Source organism: Carlito syrichta, unplaced genomic scaffold (genome assembly GCF_000164805.1).
Source record: "Carlito syrichta isolate Samal-C Ts95f unplaced genomic scaffold, Tarsius_syrichta-2.0.1 Scaffold311911, whole genome shotgun sequence".
In the NCBI taxonomy this organism is placed as follows: Eukaryota; Metazoa; Chordata; class Mammalia; order Primates; family Tarsiidae; genus Carlito; species Carlito syrichta.
This window is the reverse complement of record NW_007256007.1, coordinates 881,426-896,426: the sequence shown is the minus strand read 5'-3', so window position 1 is coordinate 896,426 and position 15,001 is coordinate 881,426. Positions and strand designations below refer to the sequence as shown.

The 15,001-nt window shown below is 43.4% G+C and overlaps 1 protein-coding gene across 1 annotated transcript in view; it reads left to right on the top strand.

Annotated features, from left to right (window-relative positions):
* CCDC60 (coiled-coil domain containing 60) overlaps positions 1 to 15,001 on the top strand; it is a 114,113-nt gene that overhangs the window by 71,401 nt on the left and 27,711 nt on the right. The window contains exon 6 of the mRNA XM_008069309.1: positions 13,529 to 13,619. Within this exon, the coding sequence (XP_008067500.1) occupies positions 13,529 to 13,619 (91 nt within the window). The remainder of the gene's footprint in view (positions 1 to 13,528; positions 13,620 to 15,001) is intronic.

The following is a 15,001-nucleotide window of genomic DNA, read 5'->3' as shown; positions in this document are numbered from 1 at the left end:
CACAGCCACCCCAGCGTCAACCTGCTGGGCTCCGGCAATCCTTCCGCCTCAGCCTTCCAAATAGCCGGAACTACAGGCATGCGCTACCATGCCTGGCTAATTTTTTTATTTGTTTATTGTAGAGATGAGGTCTTGCCAAGTTGCTCAGGCTGTTCTCGAACCTCTGGGCTTAGGCAATTCCCTCACCTTGGCCTCCCAAAGTGCTGAGATTACAGTCTTGAGCCACCGTGCCCAGCCTCTACAATAAAGTTTTTAAAAATTAGCCAAGAATGGTGGTGCTCGCCTGTAGTTCCAGCTACTTAGAAGGCTAAGGCAGAAGGATCACCTGAGCCCAGCAGGTCAAGGCTGCGGTGGCCATGAGTGTGCCACTGCACTCCAGCCTGGGTGACAGAGTGAGGCTCCAACTCAAATAATAATAATAATAATAGCTCATTTGTGTGCTCTGTGGCGTTCAAACGGGGGTGAGCAAAAGTTAATTCATACAGACTCCCAAGAGCCAGTTATACGCATCTCCTTCCCACATCTCTTCTCAGCTATGCATTCAGTGACATCACATTGGCAGCTTGAAATCAATCAGCCATGCTGGGAGTATTTACAATACAGAAATTGGCAAGCCATGCCAGCACACACTGCTGAACCCATAGCTAGGGTTCTCTCTTCTTGGACTGTCTCCCCAACGCTATTCTCTGTTCCTCTTCCTTTTTTTTTTTTTTTTTTTTTTCCTTAAGAGATGTATTGGAGTGCAGTGGTGCAATCATAGCTCACTGTCTCCTCGGACTCATGAGCTCAAGCAATCTTCCCGTCTCAGACTCCTGAACAGCTGGGACCACAGGCACATGTCACCATGCCCAACTAATTTTTTAATTTTATTTTTTGTAAAGGTGGAGGTCTCGCTAGATTGCCCAGGCTGGTCTCAAACTCCTTGGGCTCAAGTGATCCTCCCGCCTCAGCCCCACGAAGTGCCGGGATTACAGGAATCGGCTATCGCGCCTGGCCCCGCCTCCAGCCTGGCCCCGCCTCCAACCTGGCCCCGCCTCCTTTTCTTCCTTCTCCCTTCCCTTTTATTCTTCCCTTTATCTTTGTTCTTGTTTTTCACCTTTCTCTCAAGATTTCACTTTGGGTTTTGTTTTGTTTTGTAATATATATCGGTGGCTACTTCTCCACTTGGACCCAAGAGAGTACTTGCTATTCAGGTCCCTGGAGCAAATGGGTTTGCTCAGGCAGAAGCTCCATAACATGTTGTCTAGGCCAAGAAAAGCGTTGGGTGTGTCACCACCAGAGAGTGGGCTCACCCTAGAGCTTTGAGGCCACTGTTGCAAGAACCACATTGTACACACAAGGCGGAACAAGGAAGAGACAGGCTGGTAAAGGCATTGGTTCTCTAGGAAGTGCCAGCTTGACTGCAAGAATGAGACAGGAAAAGGTAAAGAACCACAATTCGGCCAGAAGTGGTGGCCCATTGCCTGTAATCCCAGAGGCCAAGGTGAGAGGATTACCTGAGCCCATGGGTTCGAGACCAGCCTGGGCAACTTGGTGAGACCTCATCTTTACAATACATCAAAAAATGAGTGGAGCATGGTGGCAAATACCTGTAATTCCAGCTACTTGGAAGGCTGTGGCAGAAGGATCACCTGAACCCAGCTGGTTGAGGCTGCAGCAGTAGCCCTGAGCATGCCACTGCACTCCAGCCTGGATGACGGAGTGAGACTCCAACTCAAAAAAAAAAAAACAACCTCGATTTGAGGAATTAGATTTGCGCTGTGAAAATCACAAGCTGAGTGAAATAAAAGAGCTTCCCAGCCCCCAGGTTCTAACTCAAACACTGATACTAGCACCTTCTCAAGATCCTTCTTCCCAGGTAAATTCAGTCTTCTTCCAATTCCAGAATCCTGAGTCTTAATTACCTCCTTCCTCCTGAAGACATTTGCCACCCACCTCCCAAATCCCCCCACCCTCAAGTAATCTCTCACACCAGGAATCAGATAAACCTCAAATGCAACCAGAAATATAAATCATGCATCTACTGACAGATCAGAAACTCCCATCAATTCGGTGTTTTGGGTTGAGATGAACTTAACACTGTAGACTTCATTAATACAAGTGGTTTAAAACCTTATTTTGTTTAAGTAGAAGAAATCCATTTTGTAAATGGAAGCCTCAGTTACGTAAAACAGATTTTTCTAAATGAAACTTTTGCTTGTAGCAAGAGGTTTAGGAGCCTTGGAGACCTGAAGCCCCTCCACTTACTCCCATCCCCACCATGACACACCAATTATTTCCAAAATATCCTTGTGGCTCCCAGAATTTGTCTGAAAATCACAGCCCTAAAACGTTTTCCATGCACTTTTTTTTAAGAGATAGGATCTCACTCTGTCACCCAGGTTGGCACAATCATAGTTCATTGTACCCTCAAACTCCTGGGCTCAACTGATCCTCTTGCCTCAGCCTCCTGAGTAACTGGGACTAAGGTGCATGCCACCATGCCTGACTAATCTGTGTGTTGCTGTAGTTTTTTTAGAGACAAGGTCTTGCTATGTTGCCTAGTCTGGTCTTGAACTCCTGGTCTCAAGTGATTCTCTCACCTCAGCCTCCCAATAGCTACGATTACAGACATAAGACACAGCACCAAGCTAATTTTTTTTCTTGAGTTGAAGTCTTACTCCGTTGCTCAGGCTGGAATGCAATGGTACGCACGCTCATAGCCATCCTAGCATCCACCTGGTGGGCTCCGGCGATCCTTCCACCTCAGCCTTCCAAGTAGCTGGAATTACCACACACAGCTAATTTTTTGTTTATTGTATGGATGAGATCTCACCAAGCTGCCCGGGCTGGTCTCGAACCAGTTAATTTTTAAGTATTTGTTTAGAAACAGAATCTGGCTATATTACCCAAGCTGGTCTTGAACTCCTGAGCTCAAGCGATCCTCCCACCTCAACCTCCTGAGTAGCTGGGATTACAGGCTATTTATTTTTCTTTAAAATAAAACTGCTCAAGCATTAAGTGAATGCGGTTTATTCTTATGGAAATTTTTCAAAAAATTTATAAGTATATAAAGTATGAAAGCTTTTATTCCCTCCCTGAAATCTTCTCCTTAAAGAAAACCCCTTTTAAAGGTCCAAGATATGTCCTTCCAAATCTTTCTGTCTTCCTTTTATAAAGATATACAGATGCATTTTTTAAACAAAATGCGATCATACTCTATATATTATTCTCTATATGATTTTTCCTCCTTGTACAATGACTCATGGGCATCATTCCCAAAGTTTCCACATTATTTTAACAGCAGCAGAGTATTCTATTGTATGGATGGAACATAATTTAGATAACCATTTCTCTGTTGACAGACACTGAAGTCATTCCCAAATTTTTGACATTTCAAGTAGTACTTCACAGAACATCCTTATACATATCTTTTATGCCCAGTTGCAAATATTTCTGTTGGCTGAATTCCAGGAAATGGGAATTGCTAGGTAAAAGCATCATCTATTTTTTTCCAGTTGATTGCTTAAATTCTAAGAAAAAGCTCTCTGAGCCAGCCAGTCTCTAATAGCAAGCCACCAACAGCAACATTTTGCCTTCAACAGGTGGGCACCTGTTCTCCCAAACTAAGGAGAGAACATCATGTAGCATTTGAATTGAGGAGAAAGGGATCATCTTTATTTCCTTTGGTTGATTTTAGAACTATGCTCAAATTGTGACCAAAAATTGTTAACTGCAGTAAAAAGACGTAGTGGTCAGAATTCCATCAAGAGGCCAAGAACATCTAGCTGTATAAAAGTAGAACTTGAACCAGACCTAGCTAGAAACCTGAGAAAAATATCCAGTCCAGGAAAGCTTCCCATGGGAAGACAGAGAATATGTGTTGGGGTTTGTTTTTTCTAGTGAACTATTTTCTCCTGATATGGATTTTAGTTTGGGATCAGAAGTATGCTGGTAAATGTTTAACAACCTACAGAAGGTGAAAAGCCATAATTTGTGACAATGCCAATTTCCATGGTGTAAATACTCCTCCCGTCTTGGCTGATCTCAAGCTACCAACATGATGTTACTGAATGTGGAACTGGAGAGTCAGCTCTTGTGAACCAGTAGAAACCAGCTCCAGCACGCCACTGCTTGGAATTTATTTTTAAAAATAATAAATCTGAGAGGATGGGGCAGTTTAGGTTACCTAGAAAGTGACAGAAAATATGCTTTTAGTTAGCAAGAAAGCAAAAGAATATCTACTCTTTAATGCTTCATCCCTATTTATGGTGTTTCACTCTTACACTGTAGTATGAATTTTCCCAAACCTACAAAGGCATATTTTTAAAACCCAGAGGGATTTGAATGACGAAGAGCAAGGGTTTTAGCATCAGATGGGCCTGGATGAATCCAGGTTCTGCCACTTAATAGCTAAGTGACCTTGGGAAGGTCACTTAACACCTCTGGGTCTCTGTTTTTTTCATCTGTCAAATGGGTTCCTCAGAAAAGTTATTGTAAGGATTAAGCAAGGCAAAGTACAAAGAGCATTTAGCTTAATGTCTGAGAACACAGGTGTTCACTAAATAAGAGCTGTTAAAGATACAAATCTGTATCTTAGACCAGGCCTGATGGATCAACCTGTAATCCCAGCACTTTGGGAGGCCAAGGTGAGTGGATTGCCTGAGTCCACAGGTTCAGGACCAGCCCAGACAACTTGGCGAGACCTCGTCTCTACAATAAATTTTTTTAAATATTAGCCAGGTGTGGTAGTGCGCGTCTGTAGTTCTGGCTACTTGGAAGTCTGAGGTGGAAGGATCGCCTGAGCCTGGCAGGTCGCTGGCGTGGCCGTGAGTGTGCTTCTGCACTCTAGCCTGGGCAACAGAGTGAGTCTCCAACTCAAAAAAAAAAAAAGAATCTGTATTTTAAAGAGCAATTAGACATATGATTATCATCATTGAGACTTAAGGCTAGGGAAGAAATAAACTTCTGAGCAGAATTTTACCAACAGGTAAGAGCCATGTTCACTGGGTGAATAGGCAAACATACAGAGGAAAAAAGTCCGCAGAAGGTCACCCAAAAATCTAGTTGTAAAGATAAACAACCCAGGGAATGACCCCAAGAAAGTAATATCCAATCTCCAGATCTCTTGACTGTGCTTTTCTGAGCTTCCACCATCAAGCAGCCTATGTCTCCTGTTCTTAAAGCACTTTGAGATTTAAACCCTGGGCCCTGACACCCACCATGCATTTTCCAAAAGGAAACCCTCATCCCTGGGGACCTATAGAACCCAGTGGCTCCACTTCAAGTGGGCATAGTGACAGCTGTAGATCCAACTCCTTCCCCTAATGGATTTTGTAGCAAGAAGGTGGGGGTGGCCCAATACCTCAACGCTAGCTTTCTACAGGTAGCAAAATTTCACTAACTGGCAGTTAGTATGCTGCAGGCAGAAGGATGATCTTTGTTAGTTGTAGAAGGATCTCATCTTCAGATGGATCAATTAACGGCTGGGTGAATGGTCAGGTGACAGATTTGAGGATGTCGTGAGTTACATCTGTGTTTCTGCTATATTAAAAAAAAATCCTTCTCAACTTCCCAGTTTCATCATGCAGGATCAAACACATTATCATTTCTCAGCCTCCTTGTTCGCTCTCCTGCTAACAAGAGAGTTTATTTCAATGGACCAGATGATTGAGTCCACAACAGAAGTAGAAACTGAGCCTTTATCATAAATAAGCTAATTACCCTTCTCCAAGAGATACAAGCCTCTGTTTAGGCAAAATAAGACCTGATTTTTTTTTTGTGAAAGCCCACAAGTCTTCATTCAAATCCTTGGAGCCACCTGTGTTTCAGAGTTCTGATTTTTTTTAAAGGAAATATGGGGCATATGCCATATAGAACATCACACTCCCAGAGAGGCCCTGTTATCAAACACAATCTTTCTGCAGAAAACAAGTGAATAATTACCCTAAGTGCATAATAAAGCTCAGTGAAGGCCATCAACAGCCTCCCATCAGTTCATCACACTTTGCTGCCAAATAAGTTATTTGTATACCCAAATGTTTCAAAGAAAGAGAAAACCATTAAATATAGTTACCTAATCTAATTGCTGAATTTACAATTAAACTAATTCTATTCTGTTTAAGTATTACTCTTCAATGCTTAATCTGGCTGAACCAGGAAAATCAGGAAAAGAAAAAATAACTTACAGGGCTAGGAGATGGACCTGGGTTATTGGCAATGAAAACCGAGATTTCAGGTCCTTTGGAGAGGCAACCAAACATTCAGCAGTTGACAACTAAGTAGACATGTCTCTGACCATGTAAGACTGCTAGGAGTTGTTAGTGACCTTGGAGGAGAGTAAATCTGACTTTGCTTTAAATCTTGGTGTTTCTTTGTCTAAAAGGTTTGTACCTCCTGTTTTTACCCAGGGTCTGTGTTCTCTTGAAGATTTGTTTAAAGATCTCCTGTCAGCCCATTTGCTTGAAAAGAGAGGCTGAGGAGCCTTCTGGAACATAATTAAAGACTCAAAGTAGTTGGCTTTCTCAGAATGCTGAGTCTCAGCTTCCTTCAAGTTGTTTGTGTTAGCTTAACAGGGCCACTGCAACCTGTCCCCCTCTTCCTTGCTGTGCTATTGAAACACAGTAAGAAGACCCTATGAGCCAACCATCTGCTCTTCAATTAAACTAGCAAGTATTTTCTTTTCAATTAAAAAAAAATGTTTTTGGTTTAAAGTGCCTTTGGATTTTGGAATTAGTTAAGGGGTTGTGAACCTGTGTTAGTATTATTCTTATTAGAGACTAACTTCCCAAGGGCCAATGAGAAGGACTAACTAGAAATGAGTGGACCTTTGCAGGGAAGTGGACAATACCAGGTGTGGGGAAACACAACAAGCTCTAATGCCACTTCCCCCAGTCCTCCTGCAATCTTCCCTAGTCACCTTGGGGGGAAAACAGGCAGACCACTGGCCAAAGAGGGGAGTAAACAGTTATCAACTGGTCCACCAGGCAGGGTACAGGACACATCCAGAAAGAGTTGTTCCAACAGACTTGAGTCCAGAGTCCTGTGTCTCCCCTGCAGCTACATGAGTAGCATAAGTTTTCTAAGTCTCATTACCTCAGGCTGTCCCAAAGACACCACTGTACCCACTCTTAATTAGGGAAGCCAGTTGGGTACAATCCTGACTTTCATTAAGACACTCTGACATTCAAGAGTTGGGCTATCTGGGTATAAAGAATCCTCTCTTCCTTTAGAGAAACATGTGTGGGTAAAAGGCAACGAACTTTGATGTTTCAAATATGACACAAACACCTAAATCTACCTACTGTTTTATGGTGAAACAGCTGGTGTGTAAGAGCCTTCTCCCATCCAAGTACTAACCAGGCCTGACCCTGCTTAGCTTCCGAGATTAGACAAGATCAGGTGCCATCAGGGTGGCATGGGATAGATGTAAGTGTTTTCGATGCCAAACACTGTTCTGGCTGTACTACCTCATTTAAGCCTCACTGTAACATACCAAATGAGGAAAATGAGCCACAGAAAATTCAAGTAACTTGCTCAAAGTTGCATAACTAGAAAGGATAAACCTAAATAGCCTAGCTGCAAGTAGGGGCTTCACCACTAAATGATTGTTTCCTTTGTAGCTAAAGCCCAGAGTCTTCCGTTAATTTAGAGGATAAACTAGTGCCCTCCTCAAAAAAAGAATGCCTCATTCCAAAATGGTTCCTACTAGGGGGCCCCAGGATACAATAGAGATCTGACTTAATAAGATGATATAATACGTAATATATAATTTTCTTTTATAAAATAATGAAAAGTGTCATTCTGCACATATGAGGAGGGACCCCAAAAAACTGGAATTTGCTTATTAAAAAATTGAATATTTATTCTTACATGTTTAAACTTCAGTCACCTTCAAAGTACTCTCCATTTGATACAATACACCTATTGAAACACTTTCCACTGCTCAAAACAGTTTTTGAACTCGTCAACTTTGATGCCTTTTAATGCTTCTGCTTTTCTTTTGTTTCACCTCTTCCACATCAGAAAAACACTTCCCTTTGAGGACTTTTTTCATCCTGGGAAACAAAAAAGTCACTTGGGGTGAGACTGGGTGAATAGGGAGGGTGAGGCATGAGAGTCATGCTGTTTGGGGTCAAAAACTGTGGAACACTCAGCACGGTGTGGGCAGGTGCGCTGTCATGGTGTAAGAACCAGTTTGCCACAACTCAGGACGTGTCTTCTGCAAATTGTGATGCAGCCTTCTCAAAACTTCCAAATAAAAACATTGGTTGACCGTTTGATCCGGAGAAACAAATCTCAAGTGCATTACAAAGGGCCCACCTGCCCTTCAAAAAAAAGAGTAAAGATAATTCTGAGTTTTTTGGGGTCTCCCTTTGTACTGTTTTGCAACTAAATTTGTGCTGTTTGACTCAGTATACAGCTCAGTTGTGGACTTGATCAATACATGAATATGCAAACATATATTTAACCAATATTTCAAGACCTTTAAGTCTTTTCCAATGTCTTGTTTTCACGAAACAATGCAGAATCATTCTGAACAACACACACATAATAGCAATTTTTTATTTAAATGTTTATATTTAGTCTCCCTTGGCCAGGTGCAGTGGTTTACACCTGTAATCCCAGCACTTTGGAAGGCCAAGGCAGGAGGATTGCTTGAGCCCAGGAGTTTGAGACCAGCCTGGGCAACATAGCAGAACCATGTCTCTCAAAAAAAAAAAAAAAAAAAAATTAGCTGGGCATGGTGGTGCATACCTGTAGTCCCAACTACTCAGGAGACTGAGGTGAAAGGATCACCTAAACCCAGGAGGTTGAGGCTTTGGTGAGCCGTGATCCTGCCATTGCACTCCAGCCTGGGCAACAGAAGGACATATGGACTCAAAAAAAGAAAAAAAAAAAAAAAAAGCTTCCCCTCGTCGTGTGGTATCCTCCCCCCTCCACACACACCTAACTAAGAAAATCTCATTTTCCTCAAACCTGCTTTTCTCAGGCACTACTAGAGATACTGCAGAGAAGAAAACAGACAACATCCCTGCTCTCAGGAACTTCCATTCTCTGGGGGAAGCAACAGATAGCAAACATGTAATAATCAAGAGACTCTGAGACAGCATGAGGTATCACGAAGAAATGACGGCAGGGGAGCAGGGGAGTTTTCAATGGATCATCAAGGAAAGACTGACTCCAGAGGTGCCATCTGAGTGAAACCTCTGATTTCCCTGCTCTTCTCTTTGCACCGATTCAATGGCATCACCCCTCCACTCTGGCAGCCCAGTGGGCATCTCTACAGAGTGGGAAGACGTGGCAGGATGATCAGATTATCACTCAGGAGGCAGGACGGGGCCACCTAGTCTGGGAAAGCCCCAGATCCTTGACCTCTGCCCCCTCCCTGGTGCAAAATCAGCTGTTCTTCCCCTCAGTCATGGGCACATTAACAGGTCCAAACCAACCAACAATCTTTCTACCCTGAGAAGCAGATGTTTTATCCCAAATGCAAGTTCAGAAAGTCAGAGTGAGGCATTTGAGAAAATTCCCCTGATTGTCACTAGGGATAGACATCTTCAAGTGTCTGCCCAGAACAAAATGTGCTTGGCAGACACAGTTAAAAGTGATTCGACAGTGCTCCATGCCCTCTTCCCTTGATTTCTGGCAAGGACCCCCACAAAAATTCAGCAGGGGGAAATTATGAAAATTATAGCTACTTTTCCCCCATGGACCTACTCTGGTACCTCGTTCCCCACCATCAGCGTCTCTTTTGAGTCACTCTAAAATCTCTGCTGAAAAAGCAGCAGGTTATTGTTGTTAACAGCTGAACTGTAGTCTGTTCTCCATGCAAGGCATCTACGAAGCCCTTAACAAGCCCCGTTCCTTTTCATCTTCACAGCAACCTTTGGCATAGCTACTATCATTCCTCCATTTGACAGATGAGGACACTGAGGCTCAGAGAAGCTAAGTAACTTACCCAAAGTCACACATGTAGGAAGCAGCAGGGCAGACAGAGGACTCGAGCAGGAGATCCGCCCAATTCTTACATTCACTTTTAACCACTAAGATAACACTTTTCTTGTTCTGGTACTCAGAGACTTGCCCGAGGCCACACAGACAGTAAATTGGGAGCGTCAATTAGGTGAGCCAAGTTAAGCTACCATAATGAACAACCCCAAAATCTTAGCGGCTTCAGGCAACAGAGGCTCATCTCCTGCTCAACCCTACATGTCCAGCAGGGGAATCTGTTTGTTACAGGTTTGTTACAGGGGCGCAAGCTGGTAGAAACTCCATCTCAGCACAAGCTTCTACCAACCATAAGGCAGAAAAGGGAATCTGATGACTTGAGGACTGGCTCTGAAAGCATCTTCCCAGAGTTCCACATGTCACTTTCACTCATGTATTTTTGAACAATGCAAGTTACAGTGCTACAACTGCCTTCAGGGAATAGGGAGGAACGGGGACTATTTGTTGAACAGCACTAATGCTCACCCCACCAAGCCATGGGGAGGGAACGTCTCTGCCCTTCTCCACACACAGTGGACCATGAAACACAGGTGGTTTTATTTTTATTTGTATTTTTTTTCCTGCCCCTATTGATCTTCCCTTTTAGTTTATTTGCTACTGAAAATGAAACATCAGAAAGACCGATTCTGTCCAACCAGGCCTTTTCTTTCTCAATGGCCTTGCAAGCGCAAGGGCTCCAAGCTTTTTAAAGTCTGTGGGAACCTTGCTGCATTTTTTACTCATTTAGCCTGCCGCTTGTAGTCGCAATAGATTTCGGGTCGTCTTGGAAGTCAGCATTAGTGGAAAACTTCCATCTTCCTGATTGGGCCTGCATATTTAAGATTTTGAAACCTTGGCTGGGACCAGATTTAATTTTAAAAGGGGAAAAGGGGCTGCTTTTGAACTTCAAGAAGAAGGCTGGAGACTCAGCAGGGGCTGCCTTAGCAAAGGGAAAAGCAAGCGGTAAAGCCCTGTGGTCTTGAAAGAAACCCCACAAAGCGAAACCTCGAAAGCTTCCAATGGGTAAGCCTTAAATCAGACTTCAAAAACGTCGCTAGTTTAAATATTGTTTATAGTCCTGGAGTATTGCTCCTTCTTCCTCTGGCTGGATTTTAAATATCCCCTAATTTGATTACTCGAGGGAGAGGCAGGCAGAACCAACTTAAATGAGCTTCACTGTTAATTATTCAGAGGGCTTTTTATTGTGTAATCAAACATAAAGTCTTACAAAAAGCTTGGAGACACGTGCTCACCCCACCCTCTCCAACCCAACTTCCACCTTGGGGTCTCTGCACATTTCTTGTGTGGTTGCAGTTAGCTGGTAGATGTCCAGGAAGGACCCCTTTGTAAGAGAGGACGCCCTCCCCAACTCCTTCTTTGGCCTTTGATTCTGCTACTCAGATCTCCATGCAATGAGAAGTCAGCCTTAAGTTAGGTTTATCTTGATCACCTTTTGCCTCCTACATCTGAGCACCCCACCCCCACCCCCACTCAGCAGCCCCTAACAAGCCTAGACTCCTGTCAGTTTCTCCCCATCTTATCAAAACAAGTCAATTCATCTTCTCATTTCCTCAAGTACCTGCTCTATGCTAGGTGAGAACCCGCCAGATTAAAGGATCCTAGCCATCTAAAATTCTTTCTGTAGAGAAACAGGGGATAAAGAAAGGGACGGATGAATGGAGGGTTGGATGGGTGGACAGAAAGAATGATAGACCAGTCAGTCAATCATTCACACACATTAAGGCTTATCAAAAGAAATCCAGGCTGGGTGCAGTGGCTCACGCCTGTAATTTCAGCATTTTGGGAGGCCGAGACAGGAGGATTGCTTGATCCCAGGAGTCCAAGACCAGCCTAGACAACACAGGGAGAACTTGTCTCTACCAAAACAATCAGAAATTAGCCTGGCGTGGTGGCACACACCTGTAGTCCCAGATACTCAGGAGGCTGAAGTGGAAGGATCAACTGAGCCGAGGAGTTTGAGGCTGTGGTGAGCTGTGATAATGCCACTGCTCTCCAGTCTGGGTGACAGAATGAGACCCCAACCTAAAAAAAAAAAAATTGAAACCCACTGCTTCGTAGCCACAAGTCCAAAATCCAAAAGGCTCTGAAAGCTCATTTTCATAACTCATTTGGCAGCAAAATCTGACATGAACCAAACTGATTTGGCAGCAAAATCTGACATGAATCAAACTGATTTGGTGGCAAAACTTGACTTGAAGCTATTTATGGTCTTTCTTTAGCCCACCTAGTATAAATAGCCATGTGTTTTATTGCAGAAATATTAATGTGTCTGATTATGGGATGTTGTCCCTGACCCCATCAGTCCCTGACCCCAACATATAGTATATGCAGCATATTTCCTTTCCAAAATGCCAGAATTATGAATGTGGCAACACATGTGGCATCACAGGTTTCAGATAGGGGATTATGGGTATGTCACCAGCAGAGTCTGCTGTGGCTTCATTCTTCATCCAGAAAGTTCCTAACCCATGAGGGGAGGATCCAGGTTTTGTAGGGTCTGAAGCTCATTTAACTAGGTAGGGGGGCACTTTAAGAAAAAAATACAGCAGGGTTCAATAACTCAGTCTGTAATCCAGCACTTTGGGAGGCCAAGGTGAGGGGATTGCCTGAGCCGGCGGGTTCGAAACCAGCCCAGGCAATTTAGCAAGACCTTGTCTCTACAATAAATAAAATAAATTAGCCAGGTGTGGTAGCACATGCCTGTAGTTCCAGCTACTTGGAAAGCTGAGGCTGATGGATCACCAGATCCCAGCAGGTCGACACTGGGGTGACTGTGAGTGTGCCACTGAACTCCAGCCTGGGCAACAGAGTGAGACTCTGGCTCAAAAAAAAAGGAAAGAAAGAAAAAAGGAAAAAAAATACAAAATTGAGTACAGGGCCCTGGAAGACAGACCCATATAAGTGAGGGGTCCTAAAGCTTTAGCGTGTAAATCTGCATCTGGGTAAGTGACTTAAGTGCCCTGAGTTTGTTTTCTTATCTGTAAAATGGGATGACAGCAGCTATATCACAAGTTATATTGAGATGATTCAATGAGAAGGCACAAAAGGGTTTTGCATCATAGAGAACTTTTACTCAATAAACCTCAAATGAGTGATTTTCATTGTGCAACCCACCCCTCAGGCCCAACCCCCCCAACCCCACCTGGTAATACTCTCTGTGTGTCACTCAAAAGTGTCCCTGACAGAAAAAGCAGACTTTCAGCAATGAACACTCTTTTCAATTCACCTCCGGTTGCAACCACAGACCTGCCCAGGAGTCTGAGAGGACCAAGTCCAAAAATGCAAATAGATACAAAAAGCATGCAAATAGATGCCACCCCTTCAGCCCCCCTGCCCAGTGAGCGATGGTCTCTCCTAACCTCATTTTCACTCGAAAGAGCCAGCTAGAGAACTGTTCCTCCTCTTCTTCACAAGGACAGGAGGGGGAGAGAATCCTAACAGAAATCAGCCACCATCTCTCCTCTATTTAATGCATTTTTTAAAAGAACTTGTAATAAACTCTGGAAACAAAAAACTCATTAAGCTGTTTCTCACTCAGGGACCCAGGTGGAAGCAAGAGCACGATTAAAAAAATCAGTAAGGACAAGTTCATGGGGCAGAAGTGGGAGCATTTCGTCACAGAGCCAAAGGTAACCAACCACACGCGACTACTGTTTGGCTTCCAGCCCCCACTTGTGTCGAGAACAGTTTTTCCTGTCTTTTCTTTGATGAGACTTTTTTTTCCTGGTTGGTTCTCACAGTGAAGAGAAGTCAGAGTCACATGCTGTCAGATGGTTTTTGTATATTTTAATTAAAATGGTTATCTGGGGATTATAGGAGAAATGACATTTGGCTGTATGCTGCTGATGAGGAAGGAAGGAGGGATGCTAAGCGGCTGCTTAATAAGATGTCACCAGAAGGAAATGGACTCACCTCACTCTATCTTTTAAATCAATAACAGTCCGCCCTCTCTCTCTCTCCTTTCTCTCTCTCTCTTCTCTTGTCTTGTCTTCTCTTCCTTTAACTCGGTTAGAAAATAAGAGCTAGGCACAGTATAGCTCACACCTATAATCCCAGCACTTGGGAGGCTGAGGTGGGAGGATCACTTGAGGCCAGGAGTTTGAGACCAGCCTGGGCAACATAGAGAGACCTATCTTTCCAAAAAAAAATAGGCAGGCATGTGGCACACACCTGCAGTCCCAGCTACTTGAAAGGCTGAGAGGGAAGGGTCAAGCCCAGGAGGTCAAGGTTACAGTGAGCTGTGATCATACCACTGCTCTTCAGCCTGGGTAACAGAGCAAGACTCTGTTAAATAAATAAATAAATAAATAAATAAATAAAAGAAGTGAGTGGTGTAACAGACAGGAATGTCTACACACTAGAACATGTGTTTATTAAGAGGACATCAAGACATATTGCTAACCCAGAACCTCCTATATTCATCTACACAACCAAGAAGCCCCACAGTAATAATAATAGCAATAGGTGTTTTTAAGAGAGGTAAAGGTAGTTGAGAGCACACATAACTAGAGTGTTTGCTGAACCTGTCCCCTTTCCCACAAAATGGGTTAATGCTCATCCTCGTCTACCTCACAACTTTAGTAAAGAACCCCCAAGAAATATTAGGCAAACTCTTTGAAAATGTGGAAATGCTTAGCATTATTATAGTTGTGTGATTTTTAGAGGCCAGTTTTCAACATAATTGCAATGGGTCAGGTTCTGTGTTCAGGAAGCTCCTTAGGTATATTTTTTAGGTCCACCCTCTGAATAACCCCAGGGGGCACAATTCTCATCTCCAGATGGGAGAGGAGAAATTTGAGGCACTGAGAAGTTAAGCAACATGCATGAGCTTACCCAGCTGGGTAATGGCAAAGTTAGGAGTTCATTCTAGATCTGTTTATTAACCACTGGGCCCTTCAAATGCCCGCTCTCCATTAGATCATGATTTTAATTGTCCCGCAGGAAGAGTTGCACCACTTTCTTTTTCTTTCATCAGGGTGCTCTTAGACTTGAGAAATAAGAGCCTTTGTTT